This window comes from Primulina tabacum, chromosome 11 (genome assembly GCF_025594145.1).
Source record: "Primulina tabacum isolate GXHZ01 chromosome 11, ASM2559414v2, whole genome shotgun sequence".
In the NCBI taxonomy this organism is placed as follows: Eukaryota; Viridiplantae; Streptophyta; class Magnoliopsida; order Lamiales; family Gesneriaceae; genus Primulina; species Primulina tabacum.
In genome coordinates this window covers 37145925-37171959 of record NC_134560.1, presented here as the reverse complement: position 1 = coordinate 37171959, position 26035 = coordinate 37145925, and the positions used below count along the sequence as shown (strand labels likewise).

At 34.2% G+C, this 26035-nt stretch overlaps 3 protein-coding genes and 1 pseudogene across 4 annotated transcripts; 1 reads left to right on the top strand and 3 right to left on the bottom strand.

Annotated features, from left to right (window-relative positions):
* Positions 1–936: 936 nt before the first annotated feature.
* Positions 937–1689, bottom strand: LOC142519819 (basic leucine zipper 43-like). Its single transcript, XM_075622842.1, has 2 exons — positions 1621–1689; positions 937–1518 (listed from the first exon to the last, which is right to left on the bottom strand). Exons 1-2 carry the CDS (start codon positions 1687–1689, stop codon positions 937–939), a joined length of 651 nt encoding a protein of 216 aa, XP_075478957.1.
* A 705-nt stretch (positions 1690–2394) lies between these two features.
* Positions 2395–7086, bottom strand: LOC142519333 (phosphatidylinositol/phosphatidylcholine transfer protein SFH3-like; annotated as a pseudogene).
* A 2189-nt stretch (positions 7087–9275) lies between these two features.
* Positions 9276–11069, top strand: LOC142519445 (small ribosomal subunit protein eS25). Its single transcript, XM_075622469.1, has 4 exons — positions 9276–9414; positions 9515–9589; positions 9690–9824; positions 10732–11069. Exons 1-4 carry the CDS (start codon positions 9412–9414, stop codon positions 10843–10845), a joined length of 327 nt encoding a protein of 108 aa, XP_075478584.1. The 5' UTR covers positions 9276–9411; the 3' UTR covers positions 10846–11069.
* A 7846-nt stretch (positions 11070–18915) lies between these two features.
* Positions 18916–23052, bottom strand: LOC142518882 (uncharacterized). 2 transcript variants are annotated; one of them, XM_075621710.1, is made up of 4 exons: positions 22979–23052; positions 20339–21277; positions 20117–20142; positions 18916–19325 (listed from the first exon to the last, which is right to left on the bottom strand). In XM_075621710.1, exons 2-4 carry the CDS (start codon positions 20442–20444, stop codon positions 19014–19016), a joined length of 444 nt encoding a protein of 147 aa, XP_075477825.1. In that variant the 5' UTR covers positions 20445–21277; positions 22979–23052; the 3' UTR covers positions 18916–19013. The 2 variants fall into 2 exon arrangements, with proteins under 2 accessions (XP_075477825.1, XP_075477826.1); XM_075621711.1 differs by having other exon boundaries at positions 20339–21139; positions 22979–23032.
* Between the last annotated feature and the right edge of the window lie 2983 nt (positions 23053–26035).

The following is a 26035-nucleotide window of genomic DNA, read 5'->3' as shown; positions in this document are numbered from 1 at the left end:
TTCTCGGATAAAAGAGGTTTGTGTCACCCACCGTAAGATCGTTACGAAGATTTGATTGGATTAGAATAATAAATAAGAGGTTTATTAGATAACTAAAGTTACCATTTTTGCTAAGTAGCAGATTTGAGTAAATAACTTTTGTTCCTTTATCAAATAGGATAAATGTGCCTGATTTTTAAAACATACGAGTGAAATGCATTTGATTTTAAAAAATGAAAGATATATTTACTTATTAATATTTTTTTAAAGATGGTTTATGCCTTTTAAACCTTTCACAAGGAGTTGATGCAACTAAACCACACTAAATTTTTCCAATTGTGTTTGTGTAAGAGGATTTGATTTGAAACAACATATTTCAGATCATTGTATCAATTATAGATTCAAATACACTTTTAAATTGTGAGATAAAATCAAATCTATTGGTCTATAAACTATTTTGTTATGCGTAGTAATTGTATATGTTTGATAAAATAATCGAAACGTGATGTTTGAGCTGCTATACTATTTAAAAGACTTGAATTGTATTGTTACAATCGGCTATAATTTTTAATAAAAAGACAATCATTCGGTCCTACAATTGAAATCAGAGTCAAAGTCACGAGTTTGATTCACATCGATGGCAAGAAGTGCAATTATTAGGAGAGAAATATTGGATGGCAATACATGTCCATACTGGATAGAACAATCGAAACGTGATGCTTGAGCTGTCGTATGATTTAAAAGATTTGAGTTGCACTGTTACCACTAGCTATAACTTTTGGTAAAACGACAAACATTCGGTCTTATATACTTAAACAAATTGATTATATTTATTTTGTGGATTTGAAAATCATGTTTAAAAATCCATCGATCTAAACAATGTAGATAATCATGAGCTATCATAACAGAAAATATGTTAGCGAAGATTAACTTAGATATTAGCATAACATAAACTATTTATTGCAACTCTTCCATAATTATCGGGTGGCTCATATTATTAATCCCAAAGTAATCCCAAGCCGATTCAGCCAAAACACAGGCAGGCTCCTCCTCAGCCGCGGCGGCGCAGAAGCCACCACAGACGCTCACAAAGCCGGCGATCTCGTTCAGGGACTGGAGCCGGTGGCTCAGTTCGGCGGCTTGAGCTCTGATAACAGCATTCTCGGCTTCAACATTCAGGTAATGCTGCGTGGTGACATTGAGGCGGGTGAGGATCTGACGATTCTCTTTCCTGATCTCAGCCACTTGAGCCATCAATTCGTCGAGGCGCTTCTGCTTCCTGAGCCGGCTCCGACGAGCCGACTCGCGGTTCGAGATCATGCGCTTTCTTCTCCGTTGGTCCAATAGTAGCAGCTGCAGATTTTCTTCGGAGCCTGAATTCTGAAACCCAGATGAAATTGAAGAGATCCCACTTGACGAGTCCATTAAAGTACCAAGATCCGAGTTCAAATTGCTGAAAGTGTTCGATTCAGCAGGACCCAGATGATAACCTATATCTACTTTAGCTATATCTGTTCTTGATTCGATAATTTTATACCACTAATAATATAATATAATAATCGTTTACTTCAGAAAACTAAATCATGAAATGCAATAAAACCAGTAGAGGAAGACGACAGAGAAGGATTGAACTAGATGTACCCTGAGCCTGTAAGATGAATTGATCATAAAACCCTCAGAGAGGAAGAGTTCAGTCAGAATCGCAGACATTAATATGAAGAACTAGGGTAAATGAATTGAGCATTAAGATCGAGTTGAAATTAAATCCCCAAACACAGCATCAAATCGATTCAAAAGTGACAGAATTAAATTATACGGTAAAATCAAGAAAGATTTCAGCAGAGTTTGGAGTAACGGGGCAGAAGGAATAACGATATTAATAATAATAGCAGAAAATTAGAGCACTGTAGGAAGAAGAAGAAGAAGATAAAGAAGGCGTTATGGGCTGTCATTTTATAGAGCAAAAGTCGGGCGCTCTTCCGTACTCCTCTTATTTCGAAAAAGAATTATTAAAATTAAATAATATGTTTTTTGTGATACGTTTCACGAATTTTTATGACGGATCAATCCTATCGATATTCACAATAAAAAGTAATACTCTTAACATAAAAAGTGATATTTTTTCATGGATGACCCAAATAAGAGATCCGTCTCACAAAATACGACCATGAAACCGTCTCATACAAGTTTTTGTCTTTATATATTTACGATTTTAAATATTTATTTTATTACATTTCAATCTTATTATATAATTTTTCCTCACTTATAAATAATTGATAATAATTATCTAAAGAATTAAAATAAATGAAATGATTCTTTGCTCCAAACATTCAGAAGGAAAGTAAACAAACATTCCGCAAATTGTTTAGGTACAAACAATGGAGCGAGCCCAAGAAGATTGCTTGACCTATCAACGAAGGCAAACAAATACTATAAAACATCACTTAGAAACTAGCACAAATACCATACTTTATAATTTACAAATTAAATGCTTCATTTTTAGTAAAAAAAAACAGTGCACACAAATGTTTTGGCGATCTTTTGAAGCTAAAATGCCATCTATGGAAGACCAAGACGCTACCAAGTTACAGTTTCATTAGTTTTCTGCACTTAGAAAGCAAAGAACTTCTTCTTCTTCTTCTTTTTGTCGAGGTATGCCAGGAGCTCTTCCTGCCTAGAGAGAGCGTCGTAAAGAGCCTGCAAAGTTTAGACCAGTGAAAATGTGTAAGAAATCGTCCCAAATATACGCGTATTGTGATGAGTTTGAGGAAAAGATATGATGCATGTGAATGCTCGCTCTTTACCAGATTTGCAACAGAGATCAAATGCTTTGATGCACTAGTGGCAGGGGTGAGAGGCGAATGGTGTAGCATAGAGCTGCCTAAATCGAAGATAATAAGAAAAGTAGCGATACCTTTTTGGCTGCAGAAAGCTCTTGCTCTAATGCATCAACGCGATTCAATGCATTGTTCAGCATCTCCTCCTTTTCTGGTGGCATAGCTACAGGCTTTCTGCTGAGGACAATCACCTTATCCTCGAGTTCGTTCATGCGCTTCATCATGGTGAAGTAATCGGCGCTGGAAATGGCAGCTCCAGGCAATTCATAGGCATTTGCATGACCTTTAACCATCACATCAACGCCATACATGGAACTCGAATAGAGGGTTGCATCTGTGAGCTTCTTAGGCATGTTTCGTGTCATACGAACCATGGTTACAACGCCCATAACCAGAGTCATCACTCCAGTGAAGATATGGTCGCTGAGTTTTTCAGATGGCTTGCAATCATCATGCATCGGGAAATAATCTGTGGCTAAAATTCAGAATACGTATAGGTCGGAAAATCAGTGAGTTTGTTTTTAAAGTATCACATTCTGGGAGCATGACAGGATGACGATTATGTACCTTTGGCAACAACAAAGTTGTTATTTGTTGCTCCTTTAACCCAAGTTGTAGTAACAGTTTTGTCAACCGTAGGTACGTATTCAGTTGCAAATGGACTACGGCAGTTCCTGAGTACCTGAGGGATTATTTTCTTAGTCAGATAACTTTTAGATATGCATTTTTGTGTGTCAATGCAAGAAACTACATGAGTTTGAGCAGCGCCTGTACCGATATTAGTTCTTTGAAGCAATATCCATTAATGTTCTAACTTTCTTAACTCGACACTCGTGTACTCACCAGATACGATTATCACCATTGTATCATGTGAGACCTAGCAGAAATATGGCTTCTGTCACCATAAACCGCAAAACGGTTATTTTAGGTCATCAAAAGCTAGATTCTCTACTGGAACCATGCAGGATCCACGTGACCTCATGACGATCAATGACCCAAGTGTATAGCATCATGTTTGAAGTGAATGTAATGCTAACATACTCAGAAGGTTGTCCAACTTACTTCTTCATGAACAGGGGAGAGTTGCATATTTGCAGCATAGTCCTTAGCACCTCTTGGAGAATCCACCATTGAGGTAAAAGAGCTGTTTTTCTTCACATTCTGTGTTCCATAATGGGCTATCAGTTTGATGTGTATCAGCCATTACAAACTGAGCACGGGCTATAAGTATTAAACTCACAAGTACCTTGGAAGTAGCATTCTCGTCCTCCGAGATAGTTTTCTCTTCCAGAACTGGAATGACGATTTTGTTTGAGCATTTGTGTTCACCATTTCGAACCATCTTGCAATCAAAATAAGCACCGGTTTCAAGTGTTTCATAATATATACGAAACAAATGCTAGAAATGAATCGGGATTAAAGAGCTTGATACAATTTGAATAAATAAAAAAATACCTTCATGATATCGGTATCATTCCAGGGACCTTTATCAGATAGCATACATCCACCCTTGTCAGCACAATTGCATGTACCACCCAAGAATTCAGGTAACTCACTGATACAAGATCAAACGAAAAGATACTGTATGATAAAAATTTGTATGAATTTCATCTCCTCGTGAGCTAGTTTCTTGGTAAAAGCCCGAGTATTTAACTTTTACGGTAACTGTACCTGGCATCAATGACTTCGAGCAGCTTGCTCTGGTATTTATTGCCTAAAACCTGGCAAAAGGGAGAGCGTAGCGGCTCAAAAGTGTTGAAATTTGAGAAAAAGAATATGTAATGTACTTTGAAGATGTGAATGTAGCTTATTAGCTTACATGAATCTTGGAAGTGGTCTTTGGGTCAAGGAATGACTTGACAGTGTTCCACAAGAGCCTAAATCCAGATCCCGCATTGATGATGTACATGCGGCATAGAGTCTAATTTTTTAAAAAAAATCACAAAAAAAAAAAAATAGAATCATACATACCTTTAAGTTAAAAACGAAAGGAACTACGAATTGGTTTTCTAGAAACGAAAAAAGAAAAAAACTAAACACCTCAGGGTAGTTATCCCCATCAATCTTCTGAAGGCACTGGATGAGTTCCCTAGCTGCCTTGTTGAAGTTTTTAAGTCCCTGCACAAAGACTCACTTCTGTCAAATTATGGCCTCAAATCTCAGTCCATGCGCCAGCACGAACGAGATTTTGTATAATGGGATCTACTAGCAACTGTTTCTCATCTATTCTCCATTTAAGAAGATAATTGATAAAAACGACTAAAATGTTCATTGCATGCTATTAAAAGCCATTAACTTCTCACCCACAATCCAATGTGAGACAGGGTATTACATAAAGGCTCCTGCGATATCCTAACTATGAAAGAAGATTTTATCCTTTACTATCCAAAATCCGACCGCAACATTCTCTTCATTCCACCCTGGAACATTAAATAATGAAAGACGGCCTTTTCTACGTACCACTCCTTGGACATCCAAAATGGTGGTGCTCTGGTCGATATGCTTTTTGGCTGCGATTGAGCAGGCCGGAAACTTGTCAATGAATGTCCTCTCAAATTCTTGAACATGGTATTTGAGATATCGTTCTATTGTGGTGACTTGCAAGAGCTTTGTAGCATCAACTTGACCGAGCCTTTCAATGTAAACCGGTCTGCCTTCCTTGTCGACACCGTGATGCCCTTGTGGATAGTATTTCAGGACCTCGCTTTTTTCCTTGAAATCGAAATCCTAGCATAAAATTTGAAGGATCTTACGTAAAATTTACATGAATGTTAAGCTAATTTTGCCAAGAATTTATTTATTTTGCAGGTAAAGATAGAAGTTTCTGCAGGATACTAAGATCACATAGAATACCTCCATGATATTGTCAGCACCAAATTCCTTCCTCCATTGAAGCATATCAGACCACATTTGCTTAGTTTTTTCAATATCAAACTTCCTGGCCTTCAAAAACCTGCATCATCCCAAATATATATTATATAAAAAATGATGCATAACTTAAGCGACAAAAACAATGTGATTCATTAGCAGATGTCTCCAAACAATGAGGCTTGGATAATAAATAAATGATAAAAAAAGATTTGACTTCCACCGTTAAGGGAAGTTATAGCTTTCCGTATTGAGATAGGTGCTTGTTTCTACAAAAGTTACCTCAACAGCATTTGATAGTCGTCGTGTTTTGAAGGGAGCAATTCTTCGAGGATAAGCACCTGACGCAAGGCATCAACAGCTGCCATCTTCCTCCGCATCTCGTTCATCCTCAAACACGACAGACATAACTCTGCTGTTACGCCTGCCCTTCTTAGTCAGAGAGTTCCTGAATTTGTTTGAGGCATTGATTGCCTTCTTCTTGAGAGATCCAAGCCTTGTTTTCCTCTCGTCCTCTGTGTTTTCAAAATCAATTTTCTCGAGACCTGCCAAAGATTTTTTTCAACAGTAAAAGTTCTGTATTCCAGGGATGGACCCGATGAACTTGATTTTAATAACACCAGATTTAGTTTTTCTTTCCATTGACCCCTTTTGGGTCCGTCTGCCCTCTCTGCAGGATTCCAAGAACCATTCTAGGCCATCTTTTTCAAATGATTATGGTAATCCTCATCATCAAGATAAATATTCTAGATTTTCTTGAGATTCAGCGATCAAGTTTAATACAATTCAAACCAATCTAGACCATTAGAAATTGTATACAAGGCTAAAAATCAAGAATGAAGTTAAACCAAGCTTACGTTTCGACACCAGATTGAAGAGAAAATGAAAACTAAACCGCAGAGCACAAAAAGACTTACTAGGCCTGAGGGGGCGTTCAAGAGGTCCAGACATTGTGTCACTCATGATTACAGTTCGCAAGTTTGATGACTTTGGACGAGCTACAAACTTGCAGGTTGCCTACACCTTTTGCAAGAATCGGGTCAGATAAAACATTGGTGGTTATAGAAGAATCAGAAGAAATAAATGGCTAATAATCTAGATATTGTTTCATAATGGTTATGATTCTACATTATATGGTTTTCTGGCATTTTCATGGAAACTTATGGTCGAATTTCATCAAAAAGAAAACATCAAACTTTCTGGACTTTTCATTTTGATCCCATAAACATGCACATATTCATTTTGATCAAAGTAGCACAATCTTCCACAAACCAAGTAAACGCACGATCTTAGCAATTCCATAAAAAACATACAACATTCCCAACTCCTTAAATCAAGAAACAACTCAAGAGCAATAACAAGAAAGATGAAATATTTACGCGAAACAGGAGCAAAACTTTGATAATTTCGAGTAAGAAAATTGAGCGAGAGAAACACACGGAGGAAAAAGAGAGAACGAATACAAGGAGAGCTTTCCTGTTTTATTACCAGTGTACAAAAATGCCGGGGTTCGAGAAAGAATAAAGGGCAGAGTTTTAAATTATCGAACACCAAAAAATTCCTCAAAAAGGAAATCAATGGCTGCCCATTATTCTTTCTTCAAAACAGCATTGCACCATTGAATATATTCTAGAATTATGGGATAATCACCAAAGGAACAAATCTACATATTTCTTGAAATTATACTTTGACCAGTTTTTGTGCGTAATGCAAGCCACTCCCTTCAAATTCCAAGTGCTCCCCATTTAACTAGCGTCGCTTTCAGTTGTAGTTTCTCATCATTGAAAATCTATCATATAATGTGCAAAATTACCGTAAATTGCAATTTCGGTTTTTTATTTTGTCAATTTACGATTTTGTTCGTTTGTTGTCAATTTAGGGTTTTGGTAATTTGTTCAAATTCTTGTTATCTTTGTTTTTTATTTTTATAATTTAAATATTTTTTAATATATTATTAACATAACATCTATATAATATGCACGTGTAAAATGTTATATCAAAAATTTTAATAAAAAATAATTAAGATTGTCAAAATATGACTGTATATAAAATTGAAATTTGACAATATAGAAAATTAAAATCGTAAATAATATATATTATTATTTTCAGAATGAGAATATATTATAAAAGTTATTTCAATTAAAATATGTATTATCTGTTTATATTACTTTGTCATTATTTAAACTGATTTTATAACAAATTTTTAAAAATATTATTTAACAAATTATAATTTGTTAATGCATGTACCAATAAAGTTAAAAATATATTATCCTAAAAAAGTATAATTTATTAGGTAAAAAATTGTGTGAGACGGTCTCACATGTCGTATTTTGTGAGACATATCTTTTATTTGGGTCATCCATGAAAAAATATTAATTTTTATCCTAAGATTATTACTTTTTATTGTGAATATCGGTAGGGTTGACTCGTCTAACAGATAAAGATTCGTGAGACCGTCTCACAAGAGAGCAACCAAATTTATTATGGGCCCACCTCATTTGATTAATTTATATTATATATTATTACATTTGAATTGGATATACAACTCCTTTTTAAATGATGTTTAAATCATAACTTTAAAACCCCAATTGTTCCATTACTCAAACATAAAATTACTTAAACTTTTAATTATCAATTATTTCAAAACCTCGTTTTTTAAAAAATAACACGAATGTCACCGTATAGCTTCCGTTATTGAAAACTTTTTTTTTCGCAAAAAAAAAAAGAAAAAACCATTCAATATGTTTTAATAAATATAATTTGAGTATTCATTTGATGATTTACAAGGTCAATATAACCAATAATTAGTGGTACTCCACTCTCCCCTATAACTAACATATGAAGTTAAATTAAAATAATTAATAAGATAGAGTTTCTAAATAATAAGTTTGACTCAAAAATATATATATATATATATATATATATATATATATATATATATTTGGATCATTGGAAATATATTGGATTGCAAAATACTCAAATTTTTATAATTATGAGTTAGGTTAAATTTCTTTGTTGGATAAGCTCGAAAATAAAAATTGGAGTTTGAGCTCGACATCTCGTTTTATACAAAATTTATCAATCATACAAGCGTTGCAAATGATAGGATTTTACTTGGCTACATAACTTTGTTTCATACTATGTTTGAGTCAAATTCTACGGAAGATGTGACTTATAAACCATCATGTCATTATATTATATTATATTATAGCATCTCACGAGTTAGACATATTTAATAAAACAGACTTGTACAGAGTAATATACAAGCTTGTAAAATCATTGAATGAAAAATGTATTCATAAAGTACATATCATATTTACTCTTTAGTTCTTTACTTTATAAATTAATAATTTTTTAAAAAATTATTACTAGATTTGATATATTTAAATAAAATTTCAAATCAACCATTAATTAATGGAAAATAGTGCATCTTTTTTTTTTTTTTTGTGGCCAGGCAATGGGGCCTGATTGACAGGCCGAAGTGAACTTAAGCCCGACACGTTACTGAGCAGGGCCTACAACAAATTATGCTACTATTGGGCCGTGGTAGAAACAGGCCAAATTGAACTTAGGCCCGACCAAGTTAACTACGACGTCATTTATACGGAATGGCAAATAAGAACCCTAAATAGATACCCTGCCAGAACGCAGATACACAAGTACTTGCGCCTCCTCGACTAGTTGCCCCCTGCTCCCTGCCGCTTCCGGCCTACGTATTTCCGTGACGATGGTGGGTCGCCGCCGTCTCTCGCGATTTGTGCACACATACGCCATAAACAGGCAATTATCCAGTTTTTTCTATGGGTTAATTTGGTTTTTTTTCGTTGCAGGCGCCGAAGAAGGAGAAGGCTCCTCCACCGTCGTCCAAACCGGCGAAGTCCGGCGGAGGAAAGCAGAAGAAGAAGGTGCATTTTTGTGTGGTTCTGGTTGTGTGTGTTACTGGCGATGTGTGCGCGAAGCAATGTCTGATTTGGTCTAAATGCTGTGGCAAAATGTAATTTGCAGAAGTGGAGCAAGGGAAAGCAAAAGGAAAAGGTGAACAACATGGTGATGTTCGATAAAGCAACCTACGATAAGTTGCTGTCCGAGGCGCCTAAGTACAAGCTCATCACTCCTTCAGTTCTCTCCGATCGTCTCAGAGTAAGCTATACACTTCGAGATATTGGATATTAACTTGCTCGAATGATCTAGGATTTTTCGGTTTTTTTTGTTATTGTGCGGATTGGTATTTTTTAGACTGGGTTGATTTATGCAACGGCACCATTTGGTATACTCTGAATTTGGTTTTATTTAGTTTTTGGGTTCCTTCGTTTACTCTGTTATTGTGTCTTTGCCAACTTTTCAGTGTGGTGATTTCGTAAGTACTAATATGGAAATGATGAATATATGAAAGTTGTATTTGGTCATTTTTATTTTTACATCTGGACATGATATGGGTCATCTTATATTTCTGTATGATAAGTCGTCTGGTTCAGCGCTTATTTTGTGCACTAGAGTAAATGTAGGTGCAGTCAGTGTTGATAATTCCTTTCTTTTCTTTGGTCAAATTTGGTAGTAGCAGTATAGTTGCTTCCTATGTTCTTGAATGTTTCTTGCGCTATCTTTTTTATATCTTTAATCCTTATGGAATACGGTTGAACTTTCTGAAGCTTTATGTTCTGTGATATTATTGACTTCTTAATTGTATCATTCATTCATTTGGGCGGATCATTACTACCACCCGATGTGCCCACGATTGTATTTATTTCACTGATTTATCTGTCTGATAACATGGTGTGGAGATTCTTCAGATAAACCTTAAAATTTGATTTAAGTTGTTTTTACCAATATTCTTGTGGACTCAGAAATTTTGCTCTTTTGATATGAAATATATCTGAGTTTAATCATGTGGATGAACTTTTCTAGCTCTCGTTGGAAAAAAATTGTTCTAAGATATCATCACACTCCCCGGGTTACTTCACATGATATTGCTGTTCTTGATATGGTTGGTCTGCCTGGTCTCAACCTATCCATTTGATATTTGTCTTGATCATCCATATATCGACAGATCAATGGATCACTTGCAAGAAAAGCAATCAAGGAACTGATGGCTCGAGGTTTGATCAGAATGGTGTCGGTTCACTCAAGCCAGCAGATATACACCAGAGCCACAAACACCTAGATATTGTTTCTCTCTCTATCAGAGAGCTTGAATAGGATTTTGCTAGTTTTGGACCATGTTTCTTTTAACTTTACCAATCTTGAATGATATTGAGCTTTAGGGGTTCTATTGTTCCTTGGCATTCACTAAACCTGGTTTATACATTCAGCGTATTTAACCTCATGACAATATGTATTTCGATTTCGGTTCCACAAGCATGTTGTTGAGCATATGTTTTCATTTCACGTGGAGATTGTTCAAATGATTGTTTGACTTTATATGGTTTATAGGTGTTTTCTTTATCAAATAGCAGTCATGATTATGATAGCTATTACAACTCGATGGGAAAGGTTCGTCATTAAATAAATTGTCTCCTAACCAGATCGATCCGGTTTCGAACACATTGCCATATGTTCCAAACCTCTCGGTTTACATCCAAATCTGATTCCAACAGGCTGTCAAAACGATATGCTACCCTGATGATAGGAATAGTGCAAGCGAAACTCGATGAAAATTAAATTCAGTGTTATTAGCGATGAATTTAAGTGAAACTAGGTTTTTTATGTGAAGAAGAAATGATGTGCTAATGTGTGGAAACTCCATGTACCTTCATCTCTATAAACTACAAGTGTGACTTGTAGTTCTTGAGTGTAAAGAAAGCGTCGTTTGAGAAGAGTAAGATGTTACAGTTGGAGAATATTTATCAACAGATTTTAGTCGTCCACTTCAACAACTAATACCTATGAATCTCACTCTTTAGACGCGAATACATGACCCGGAAAACTACCTTCTCTTGTCAACATCATTTGGACACAAATTTGAACTCTATTCATCCAAAAGTGCACTTCAGTCCGCAAACCTAGTGAACTTTAAAGATGGAAAACTTAAAGATCGAAATCCAGGTAAAAAAGTGCTTTTGAGATGTGTGCACACCAATGCCATGGACGTGCCTAAGATGAGCGCTTACAAAACCAAGCACCAATAATAGAACAAACATTTTCAAACATCATTTGTCTTCCAAATAGTTAAATAACCTCTCTTTTGGAGCTGACATGGTTGAAAACTCTTCATAGCCTTTCCCATCAGTGCCATGGCTCTAATGCTGGGAGACCGATCCTTCTGAAGGTCCTCGGATGCTCACTTCAAACTTTGTTGCTCGCAATCCACCAATGTGAAGGGCTTCTTTCTGGTAGATATTGATCCATGTGAGAACCCACATTTTTGGACACGTAATTAATTAAATATAGACATGTATAAGAATTTATTTTCGAGTTATAATAAATTCGAAAATATAAATAATACATGGAAATCGAAATCCGGTGCAAGATACACGATAAATTAAGGCTGGACATCTACTAAATTTGAAAGAAAATATTACACACAAGGTAGATTTTCTCAACAAGATAGCATCCTAATATTTAAGAATGAATATCTCGATAATTATGGAATAATTATCTCGAAATTATGGAAGAAATATCAATCGAATTATGGTAGGATTTTTATATCACCCTTATAAATATAGGAGGACCCTCTCATTCAGAATTTACATGAATTTTTCGAGTTCCTCCCCAAATTTTCGAAATTTTGCTCCTAAAATTCTGCATGAGTCATCAAAATTCTTTCAAAGTTCAGAAATTCGTTTCTCTCGCTCAGTTGCTCGGAATCCGATCTCCACCGTTCAGAATATGCTTTGATATGTTTCGAATAACATATCCAAATTTCAGAAAAATCCAACGGTTAGTTTTTCGTTTATAGTCTTTGCAAGAAAACTGCCCAGATTTTAGGCGAGAATTCAGCATACCTACGGTTTTTGTTCATAAGCAAGTCAAAAAGACTTCCATACTCGATCTCCACCGTTCATAATTTATTTAACATACTTATGAACGTACCTTAAAAGTTTGAACCCGATCCAACGGTTCAATAAGGTGCAAGAAATTTTACAAGACGACTGATTTTCGGTAGATGTGATGTTGCGTTTTTGAAACATGATTCTTCTATGTTTCTGAGTTCTTCACGTGTTCTTCCAGTATAAGGTAAGTGAGCTTGTTTTAAAATATGTTGCGTATGAATTATTTCGTTTTCGAAAGTTTCGGTTGAGCACCTTCACTCTGTTTCTACGTTTTTTTTTTGCGATTTTAGTACGTTACGTGTTGGCACTGTAAGGATTCCCTGAAAATGGATGGAATTCCAACATATGGCCCTTTACGTGGGATAGAACCGTTTTATGACTGATATCAGTAAACCATAGAAGTTGGAAAAATCGTAGTGCTGTTATGATATGAATATGATGATATGTTTATGTGTTATTTTCGAAAATGGTGTAAATATTTTTATGTTGTGCTCGAACCCCCACTTGCTGAGTATTTCCCAAAATACTCACCCCTTACTCTATCCTCCCCAGATAAATCAGAAGAAGAATTAGAGAAAAAGGAATCGGACACCAGTTCTTGGACTGATAGTGGACGCATGAAGAATTTTAATTAAGAATATGTTATTGTGAGTTTCTAATCCAAGATATAAACTGGTTTTGGTGTATACTGTACTACGAGACTTGTTGTTTAGCAATTATGTGATTGTTGAATAACGCCGGTGTCAACTAACTCCGGTCTCGGGGCGTGACATTTAAGTGGTATCAGAGCCGCCAGGTTCATAATCCAGTTGGGAAGAAAAATTTGTCAGATTATGGCAAAAGGCTGATGCAGTCCCGTTCGGAACTTTCAACAAGTATTATTCACAACTTTGATGTGAGGCTGTGGTCCGAAAACGAGAAAATCTTTCGTTTGGACCTCCGAAATCGCGTTTTTTGTTATTTTAGGAAAGTTTCGTAAAATTCCTAACTTTTCATAGGAAACTCAGAATTTAATTCCATCGACTGTTCTAGAATCCTCTCGACGTATTCTTTCTATCCATGGGTCAATGTCCAAACTTTCTACTTTTGGAAACTTTCTCGAAAATCTCATTCAACGTGTTTCTTGAACTACTTGTCGATTTTTTTTGAAATTTTATTATGAAGACAATTAGTATTTGTATTTATTTTGGGAATATATCTATCAGAGATAAGTTGACTTAAGCTTCTGATTTAAGAAAAAAAATTGACTCGAGGATGATAAGTTATTTATGAAAACTAATATGAGAAAAGTTGATATAAGGATTATATCATAAGTTTTGGGTACTGTACTATAGAAGTTGATTTTGTGTCGATAGTTAATTGTGTGAGCAATATGTTTGGGTTATTAAGAATATTAAGCGCTAACTTTAAATATGTAGGACATTGGAATATCTTGTGATAAAATATCATCAGGTTAAGGAATTTATATTATTTTGGGATAACAAGTAGGCTACGACCTTATGAAAAAAAAAGTAAGTTATGCGATATTGATGGGTATCAAGGAAAGTATAGTACAATAAGTTTTGACTTTTATGGTACTAAGAATGATTCAAAGAGAATGACATTCAATGAACTCCTTTGTTTTAGAGCGTGATAGGCTCGTGATCTTGATGAAAGTAAGATTTAGTAAAAGAATAATTATTTGAGGTAACGACTAGGTTATAATTTTCGGGATTTAAGTCAATAAGCTATAGACCAATACTGACTTAAGTTTCAATATTCTATATGGGTTTTAAGTTTTGAGATAGTAATTGGGATAATTTCAAGATAAGATAAAATTAGTATCAATTCGCATATATTCAGTGCCGACTTAATTCAACTCACTTCGGTAGATTTCGACGCCATCCTAAGGATGAACTGATTAGCTAAGAGCCGTGCGAGAGTAGATGGCCAGAGTAAAAATGTCAAACTCTGAACCCCAAATCAAGAAGAAATCAGATACCATGGCTATGCCAAGGAACATAAATGCATTTTTTCTGTTACCCAGAATTGGAAATCCATAATATCGGGAGAAGAAGTTTACCTAGCAATGATGAACAAAGTGCAAGAAGGAGATAAGCTGAAATTGGAAGATATTCAAGTAATACGAAAATTTTCAAACGTTTTTCAAAAAAAGCTTCTTGGAATGTTCTCGGACTAAGAAGTAGAGTTCGAGATAAATTTGGTACCAGTGATGCATTAATCTCCAATAAATTGTACCGAATGGCTCCAGATGAACTCAAGGAGCTAAAAGAATAATTCCAATAGTTGTTAGATAAAAAAATAATAATGGATTAGGCCAAATGCATCTCTTTGGGGAGCCCCGGTCCTATTTGTAAAGAAGAATTATTAAAGTATGAGATTGTGTATAGATTATAGAGAACTCTATAAGATCACAATCAAGAATAAATATCTTATTCCAATGATAAAAGATCTTTTCGATCAACGTAAATGAGCTATAGTCTTCTCCAAGCTTGACCTGAGGACATGCTATCATCAGCTATAGGTCAGAGCAGAAGACACCCCAATGTCAGCATTCAGAATAAGGTCATGTAAGATTGAAATCAAAGTATCAGTGGACCCAAAGAAAGTAGATGAAATTCTAAGTTATCCGAAACATAAGAATGCAACAGAAATTAGAAGTTTCTTTGGATTACCATGCTATTAGCTGAAATTCGTCGATGGCTTCTCTTCAGTAGGCGTATCACTGAGAGACTCGCACAAAGAACTATGATTTCAACTGAAGAGAAAGATGTGAAAGAGCTTTCAAACATTAAAGGAGAAGCTAGCATCTACACCAATTTTGGTATTATCTACTGAGGACAACGATTTTACCATCTACAGTAAAGCATCAAAGGAAGATATCAGATGCGTACTCATGCGAGACAGGCGAGTCAACTGAAGCCGCATGAGCAAACCTATGCTACTCACGATCTCGAGTTGGCAGCAGTGATCGTTGCTTTGAAAATTTGGAGACGCTATCTCTACGATGCTAAGTGTGGCAAAGAATTAAAATTTGGAGACGCTACCTCGAGTATTTGTGCATGAAAAAAGAATTAAAAATGAGGCAAAGAAGGTGGATAGAGTTACTCGAGGCCGACATTGACTTCACAATAAGCTACCACGCCAGCAAGTCAAATAAGGTAGCCGATGCTTTGATTCAAACATGGGTAAGATAACATAACATCACTCTCCGCGAAACAATGCCTTCGGGAAGCAGTCAAGTTAAATCAGAGTTGAGACATGACACTAGAAAAGTTCAGAGAACAAGTCAAGGAAATAAAGTAGTCAGATTTTCAAGTGGATCCAGACGGAATCCTAGGGATGAGAGGACGATTGTGTGTGCCAGACATCGACAATATTCGATAAGAAGTGATGTAAGAGGCGCATAAGTCAACATTCTAGATCTATACAGTCAGTACAAGGATGTATAAAGATTTGAAAGAAAGTTTCTGGCGAAACAGAATGAATATAGATGTCGTCGAGGTTATATTTAAGTGACAAGTATGCCAATAAGTGAAAGTTGAGTATCAACGACTAGAAGGACTACTGCAACCCTTAGAATCCTAGAATGGAAATGAGAACATATTTCCATGGATTTCGTTGTAGAATTGTCAAAGTCAATACAGAGTCACGACAAGGTACGTATAATCGTAGATAGACTCATAAAATCTGCGTACTTTGTACTCGTCCAAAGAAATTATAATATTGACAAGTTGGCTACTCTATACATGGATAACATTATACGGCTACATAAAGTACCTACAATCATAATGTCGGATAGAGATCCAAGATTTGTGTCACGTTTGTGGTAGAGCTTTCAAGAAGCCATGAGAACAAAAGTTATTCTTAGTACGGCTTATCACCCTCAAACTGATGGCAAAACAGAGAGAATGATTCAATCCCTAGAGGATTTGATAAGGGCATGTGCCATAGACTTCAGTAGAAATTGAAGTGAAGATATATTCCTGATAGAATTATCCTACAATAACAGTTATTACGGAAATATTGGAATGAATATATTTGAAGCTTTTACGGACGAGAGTATTGATCACCACTATACTAGGACAAAATAGTGAAGATAGCCATAGCTGGGCCAGAACTAATCCAAGAGACAATGGAAAAGTGGCCGCCGTCAAAGACAGACTCAAGGCTACATAAGACCAACAAAAGAGTTAGTCTAATCTTAATAGGAGACCAATGGAATTCACATTTGGTGAAACACCTTATATATGGGTCTCACTAATGAAAGAATCATTAGATTCAGTAAAGTTGAAAAAGTGAATCCTCGATACATAGGATCATTCAAAATTCTGGAGAGATTGGCACATTGGCTTACATAATAGCATTGCTACCAGATATATCTAGAATCTACAATGTATTCCACAAGTCCAAACTAAGAAAATACATCACAAACCCAAGTCATGTTGTGGAAATTAAACCGCTCACGATCAAAGGTAACTTGGGGAAAAAGCTGAAATATAAAGATGTCTATATTCATATGATGGACACCAGGGACCAAGTACTGAGACGACGTATCATTCCCTACGTCAAGGTGCAATGGTCAAACTACACAGAACAAGAAAAGTACATGGGAGTTTGAAGGGAAAATGTGCAAGCAATACCCATACCTTTTCCAAGATCAAGCCGACTCAAGTTTCGAGGACGAAACTTCCAATAAGGAAGGAGGGATGTCAGAACCCAAATTTTTGGACACGTAATTAATTAAATATAGACATGTATAAGAATTTATTTTCGAGTTATAATAAATTCGAAAATATAAATAATACATGAAATCGAAATCCGGTGCAAGATACACGATAAATTAAGGCTGGAAATCTACTAAATTTGGAAGAAAATATTACACACAAGGTAGATTTTCTCAACAAGGTAGCATCCTAATATTTAAGGAATGAGTATCTCGATAATTATGGAATAATTATATCGAAATTATGGAAGAAATATCAATCGAATTATGGTAGGATTTTTACATCACCCTTATAAATAGGAGGATCCTCTTATTCAGAATTTACATGAATTTTTCGAGTTCCTCCCCAAATTTTCGAAATTTTGCTCCTAAAATTCTGCACGAGTCATTAAAATTCTTTCGAAGTTCAGAAATTCGTTTCTCTCGCTCAGTTGCTCGGAATCCGATCTCCACCGTTCAGAATATGCTTTGATATGTTTCGAATAACATATCCAAATTTAAGAAAAATCCAACGGTTAGTTTTTCGTTTATAGTCTTTGCAAGAAAACTGCCCAGATTTTAGGCGAGAATTCAGCATACCTACGGTTTTTGTTCATAAGCAGGTCAAAAAGACTTCCAAACTCGATCTCCACCGTTCATAATTTATTTAACATACTTGTGAACGTTAAAAGTTTGAGCCCGATCCAACGGTTCAATAAGGTGCAAAAAATTTTACAAGACGGCTGATTTTTCGGTAGATGTGATGTTGTGTTTTTGAAACATGATCCTTCTATGGTTTCTGAGTTCTTCACGTGTTCTTCCAGTATAAGGTAAGTGGGCTTGTTTTAAAATATGTTGCGTATGAATTATTTTGTTTTCGAAAGTTTCGGTTGAGCACCTTCACTCTGTTTCTACGTTTTTTTTTGCGATTTTAGTACGTTACGTGTTGGCACTGTGAGGATTCCCTGAAAATGGGTGGAATTCCAACATATGGCCCTTTACGGTGGGATAAAACCGTTTTATGGCCTCGTCCCCTTAGAGGATTAAAACTTAGGGACTGATATCAGTAAACCATTGATGGTGAAAAAATCGCAGTGCTGTTATGATATGAATATGATGATATGTTTATGTGTTATTTTCGAAAATTGTGTAAATATTTTTATGTTGTGCTCGAACGGTCTCCACTTGCTGAGTATTTCCCAAAATACTCACCCCTTACTCTATCATCCCCAGATAAATCAGAAGAAGAAATAGAGAAAGAAGAATCGGACACCAGTTCTTGGACTGATAGTGGACGCATGAAGAATTTTAATTAAGAATATGTTATTGTGAGTTTCTAATCCAAGATATAAACGCTTCCGCAGATTTTTATCGTTTCAGATGTACTATTGTAAAGACGATTCCATTTTTATGGTATTTATGATATATAAACTGGTTTTGGTGTATACTGTACTACGAGGCTTGTTGTTTAGCAATTATGTGATTGTTGAATAACGCCGGTGTCAACTAACTCCGGTCTCGGGGCGTGACAATCCATCACGCAGCCACCTCTGTATCCAAGCATGCGAAAGTGAGAAATCATTACCCAAGTTTTTCTTGGATAAATTTGTGCTCTTATCCAATGCCATCGATTCCTCACCATGACCTATCCTTAAGAGTAGATTCTGATCTTGTGACGTCACTTTTAAGAACTCTGCTGAAAAAATTGTTCCTTTTTCTGTTAGAGTTTTCAGCTAGATTTATGCTCTCTGTGCCTCGAGCAGAGGAGTGGGACGAGCTCAGCTTTAGGCGTTTAACCCATCTGTAGACTGGCTCAGCATTGGGAGAAATATCCATGCAGAGATTAGACTTTTGTTTCGCCTGATAGGCGCATTTCATGGGTATTTTCACTTCCAGACCCGGAGTCTTAAAGGAGCTAGAATCAAAATTCGCTTCCATATGGAAGGCCTATAAAAATTCAATTATCAATATTGACATGTTCAGACCGCCTCACATATGACTACCGTACACAAAATATGAGAACCAGTTGATACTCAGAAATAACCAGATCAAAATCAAGTTGGAGAATCATATATAATAAACAGCGAAAGGATGGAGTTTCCATAAATATCATATACGCACTAAATTTTGAACAAAGCAGGCAAGAAGGACAATCATGTTTTCTACTACATTTACTTAAAAAGTTTAATGAACTTAAATTGCACATGGAAAACATGTTCTAGGGGTTAAATGTCGAGTCTCAGCAATGTAAAATTATAAAAGTGAACCACCTGTGGACTAAAGCAGCAAGAAAATATAGTAGCTGACTAGACTCTCCTAGATTTTGCATGCGAGAATATTACTCTAGAATTAAGAGACACGGTGAAAATAAAAGATCCGGAAAGTTCTTTTTTTACAAATTTAAGGCATTAACATGAAACCAATGGTTTTAAGTACTGAATTGCTAAGAAACTAGAAAGTGATGACGGAAAACATAGATGTGGTCTTAGAACATAAACTTCTAAGCGGGGACTGAATTTTCCAACTAAGGTTGAGGAAAATGCAATAATTGAGGAATTCGACATTGATGTAATTAGGGCATTGGTGAATTACCTGCCAACAAGCTTACACATGCAAAGGATTGATTAAACTGGAGATTTTAGGACACTACTTAGCAAGATATTCAACAATAGGAAAATCATGTTGACGGAGGATTACATCGTAAGCATAATTTATAATTACAAGCATAGACAGAGTACCTTATCTGATGAGGAAGAACGGCCCCCTACAACAGAAAACAGAGAATAGCTCAGGATTTTACAGCATTGAGCGAAACAAATTATGCTACTCTCAAAAATTATAGAGAGATCAAAGCACATCAATCATCAAGATGCATATCACGAAAATGTTCCATCTTTCAGTAATACATCAGGAAAAGAAATGTATGACCAATGCCAACGATCCTGATGCTTAACACAAACCTAAAAGCGGGTTTGTCTCTTCTGAAAAATTCATGTCCATGTTGTCAGTCTCAACTGATGATACTTCGTTTAAGGTAACTTTAGGAAGTCTTGATGTCTCTAGCATATCCTCTCCCTTCACTATCAGCTGAACAAGTTAGAGGTTTGAGTATTACTCCCTGCTTACCTTGACTGGAAAATGGCGATTGTCTATGCAGATCGCTGGGAATATTTCGATTTATTTTGGTAATCACTTTTCTGGTAGCAAGTTCATCATGTTCTGAGAAAAGCCGCCTTCTACAGAATCCAAACTGGTGCTTATTTTCATTTTTTCCACATCATGAATGCAATGAGGTAATTTATGCACTAGAGTAACATTCAAAACATGACTGCTCTGATCCAGTTTTCGCTGAAGCTATGTACTGATTGGGAGATGATCCGTGACCCAAAAGTTTATGCACCTTTCGGAAGTGATGATCACGCAAAGAAGGAGTATAAAACACAAGGGGTGTACTGCAGGATCTCTCGTTTCTAAGCTTTCAGTACTCGGTCTCTGATAACCATTCACTGAAGTTACAGTTTCAATCATTCCAAGTCTCTTAGCAGAACTTGATGTCACCGGTATATCCTTGGCGATGTGGTTCAGATCATTTACAGTGACGTTAGACGACGAATTGAGTGATTTTCCTGCCGTATTACAACTTGCTCTCATCCAACGAGACATCCAAGAGGATTGATAAGATTGTCTCCGTCCATTGGTGTCATGAACTAATTGCTCAATTCAATCATACACAACTTGGAATCGATTTCTTGCTAGTCTACCTTCAGAATTTCATGAATATCCCTGGAAAATAAAAGGAAAAAAGGAAGATTAATTTTTTAACGCAAAACAACCTGAAATGGGCTGAGAGCTCCATCCAAAATCCCAGCAAAAACTTTTGAAAGCTCCACTGACTTTCCCTTCAAAAAAATTCAATATGACACTTTGTTTCAATTTTCCACACAATTATTCTACACAACTCCACTTCATTTCACTTTCAGTGAAATAAAACGCAGAAAACAGTTGCCCAGTTAGAGTTACTTCAGTTTACTAATTTAAAACTGATTATAGAAACAGCTCAAATTATAAGACTGCAAAAAGACAAACCACAGCAGGAAAAACTAAAAACAATGGAGTAAATAATAGGAAAAAAACACACACATTCTTTTACAAATCAAATCAGATCAAATCAACTCTGATTCTCCATTTAAAGATCCAAACTGAAATAGTAAAATTATAAAAATTAAAAAAAAAAGTAAAAAAGTAAAAAAAGAAAACCAAGGATGAAAACATTCCGAGACAACAAAGACTAAGGCATCTCCAACCTTTGCACCAAAATGGTGTTTGGTGCAAAGTTGGGCTCCAAAGGAGGCTGCGCTATTTTGCACCTCAGCGCCAAATTGGCGCAGAGGTATTTTTTTTAATTTTTTTGTTTAATTATTATAAATATGTATTAATTTTATTATTTATTTTTAAATATAAATATTATTTAAATAATAATAAAATATTTATTTTATTATTTTAATAATGAGATACTAAACATAAAAATTAAAAATAATAATTATTGATTTTTAAATATTTATTTATGTTAATTATTAATAATTAAAGAATAATCTGATTTAATGATTTATAAATAATATAAATAAAAAAATATTTAGAGAATATATTTTTTTTAACCTAAGATTTGAAGTAAGAGGATTGGAGATAGATGTTGTATTTGGTGCAGAAATCACACTACTTTAATGTAAAATTTACACCAAAATAGATTTTGTGGTTGGAGATCACCTAAGAACATCTCCAACCCCTAAGCCAAAATAGTGTTTCACGCCATTTTGGCGCAAAAGCTTTCTCCAATGGGAGCTCAAATAGCGCGGCTCCAGTAACATTTTATTTTATTTTATTTTTTTTAATTATAAATATTTATATTAAAAATTATAAATATTATTTATATAATAATATGCTATTATTATTATATTAATTTAATAATTAGATATATTTAAATACTATTTATTTTATTATTTTAATAATTAGATATTTAATCATAAAAATTAAAATATTTAATTATATAAATTTATAAATATATTTTAAAATAATTTTATAATTAAACATCTAATACACAAATTTATTGAATAATATTTAAACATTCAAATACACAGTTAAAATAAAAATATGAATTATAATTTAAATGTAAATATAATAAAAAAAAACAAATTAAATCATCAATAATTTGAAAAGTCGGATCTGAATCCAGATACTCCAAAATCACCAAAATATTTTCCAAATATAATATTATCATAATTATTAAAAATATAATATTAAATATATCCAATATAAAATGTAATTAAAATTATATCGTTAAATTTTAAAAATATACATTTAATAACTAATAAAAAAATTAAATAAATAAAATTAAAAAGAATATTTCGAGAATATTATTTTTTAGATTAAGATTTGAAGTAGATAGGTTGGAGATAAATATTGTATATGGTGAAGAAATTACACTATTTTAAAGTAGAGTTCTTTAAAATAGAATTTTGGGTTGGAGATGATCTAAACGAGTTGCAAATAATGAATTTACGCAAATATTTCAAATTCAAAAATTTAGCGCTACGTCGACTGACCTCTCGGTTGACTTAGCCTTCGAAGTCACTTCGAAAAATTAAAATAAAAAATCGTCGCTGCTCCATGAAATGGGGTTGCTCCCAGGTTCAGAGACATCTACGTACAGAAGCTTTAAGTACATATTATTTAAATAATAATATAATATTTATTTTATTTTTTAAATAAATAGATATTTAATCATAAAAATTAAAAAAAATAATTGTTGATTTTTAAAATATTTATTTATGTTAATTATTAATATTTTAAAATTAATTTGATTTAATGATTTTTAATTAATATAAATTAATACAAATACAAAAAATTAATATAACAATACAATTCATAACTAAATTGAAAATGATAATTTAAATACAAATGCAACTTGAAACACATAATTCAAATACAAATGCAAATACAAAGACAATAATCAAAAGGAAAATACATTTAAAAGATAAACAAACTAGATAATCAATAATCTCGTAAATTTGATCTGGATCCTCCAAAATCACCCAAATATTTTCCAAGCGTGTCAACATCTTGTTGTCCGTGTCTTTCTCTTTTTCGCATAATTTTTGCTCGTTCAATTCGAACTATTTCACGCATTTCAGGATCGCCAATTGTGCTTAAATCCATGTACAGAACTCTATTCTCCTCTTGAAGGGCGGCCAATGCCATTTCTTGTTGTCGAGTTTCAATTTTCTTTTGTTGATTTTCCAATTTCAATTTATCATTTTGCAATTTTAGCAAAAATCGAATATCATAATGTTTTTTTTTTTCTTTTTTTTCTTTCTCTTCGAATATCATAATGTTGATGAAGTTCGGTGTAGCCTTTTTCTAGTATATTCATAAGATTGTGATGCCCTTGTTTCATCGTAGATAATAATTCTGAAATGTTATCATCTTTTTTTTTCTTTAATTGAGCTTTTTTAACTCCAATAGGTCGCTCGGATGAAGTGTCACATGCATTTTCATCACTGCTTAAATTAATTGAAAATGAGTGCAATCCAGGAGAACCTGATATTGGAGTCTCTGGTGTCTGAGCTTTTGACTGTGACGAATCCAAGTTTGTCACATGAATTTTAGGAACTGAACTCGATGGATTGATGTCACTGGAGAATTTTTCAATATCTTTCATAATATGCCACACATGATCAAATTTAAATCCTTTACTATAATTAGAATATTGCATGAACAGATCTTTTGCTCTATTGAAATGCACGAAAATACACGACTCGTATAAGAGTTTAAACTAGTAAAGAAAATAATCTATATAAAAAATACTTACAATATCCTCTTCAGATGCACCACTGGGTTTGAGAGTTTCAATTTGACGAATGTATCCTCTTAATCTTCCAATGTGACGGAGTACAACTTTCATGCGACACTGCAGTGATCTTTTGTTACGTGCTTGTAGAGAGTTTGGTTTGGTGATGTTGTAAGCTTCTTCGACACGAGTCCAAAACTTGTCTTTGGATTGGTTGACACCTATGATAGGATTTTGTGTTATGTCAAGATATACATGACATATAAACCTGTCTTCTTCAACGTTGTAAGAAGCAGTTCTAGCATTGGATGTCATTAGCTTGCTTGGAAAAATGATAATAAGATTGAGATTGTAGGTGTTATGATTTTATGATCTGGATATAGTTTAGTTATACTTAAAAGACGATAAGATTTGATCTTATCAAAGGGTCAATATTACATGTAATCTGATCTAACGGTCCTTTTGTAGATAGGATTGGAATCTAATCAAACGGTCATCATTTGGATAGGAAATCTAATCCTACGGTCTTGATGTAGATAGAAATGTAATCCATCCAAAGGATATGATTATGATGTAGATAGGAATAGAATCCATCCAACGACCATGATCTAGATAGGAAATCTAATCCTACGGTCCTGAAGTTGTATCTGTATTGTGTTTGAATTTGTTTGCATATTTTCAATTTAAATATTTTTCGTATATTAATTCATATTATATATAAATTAATTTATGTTATATAATTAAATTATAAACTTAAATATTATTATTTAAATTTATTGATAATCAATCATTAGTCAAAATTTAAATATAATAATTAAAATATGTAAAATAAAAGAAATATTTCGAGAATATTCTTTTTGGTGTAAGATTTGAAGTAAATGGGTTGGAGATGGATGTTGTATTTTGTGCAGAAATCACACTATTTTAGTGCAAAATTTACACCAAAATAGAATTTGTGGTTGGAGATAGCCTGATGGCGTATTTATACATACAGGAGTGAGTGGGGACACATGATTCCTTGATTAATAATTTACCCATATGCCTCATTCCCGTTTTCGAACCCATTTTCACCGTCGTACTCACCCGATCACTATTTTTCGTGTCGAGTTCGAAGATGATGATAATATTTTTGTACTCGAACTATTTTGAATTTTTTTTAAAAAAAAAAACCATGAACGCGAAAAAATGGATGTGTTATTTTTTTTTGATATCATAGGCGACAATAATATGTTTGTCCGATAATTTATGGATACGTTATTTTTTTAAAAAATATTTTGTTTTTTTTAATTGTTTGTCTCACGTGCAGTAATTTGAAATAATAAGACCCGAAAATAAAAAATAAACTGGACGTCGAAATTTACGTGAAAAACCCTTAAAAATTATTATGGTAAAAACCTACGGGCAAGATGAAAAGAATTCCACTATAATATTTTGTAGTGTACAACTCACTCACTGTGTTTCCAAAGAGAACACACACTCTCTTAATACAGGAGAACAAAACACCTCACAAATATTATAGAACTAAGCACTCAAATGCTTATAAGATGAGAGAAAACTCGAAGAATGGATGATTTCAGAATGAAGATGGGAACTCTATTTATAAAGCCCCTTGTCCGTGTGAATACGTTAAAAACGCGTTTTCTCCTCTTCAAATTTTATTCGTCAAATTTGCCAACTTTCAAAAACCTGCAAAAAACGTGTTAACTCATTTAATGCTTGCCACTTTTGATTTCTTTGCCGACATTAATGTATTCCTCCTCAACATTATCCATTATTCCTCCTCAACATTCCTCCTCAATTGCCCATGATTTGC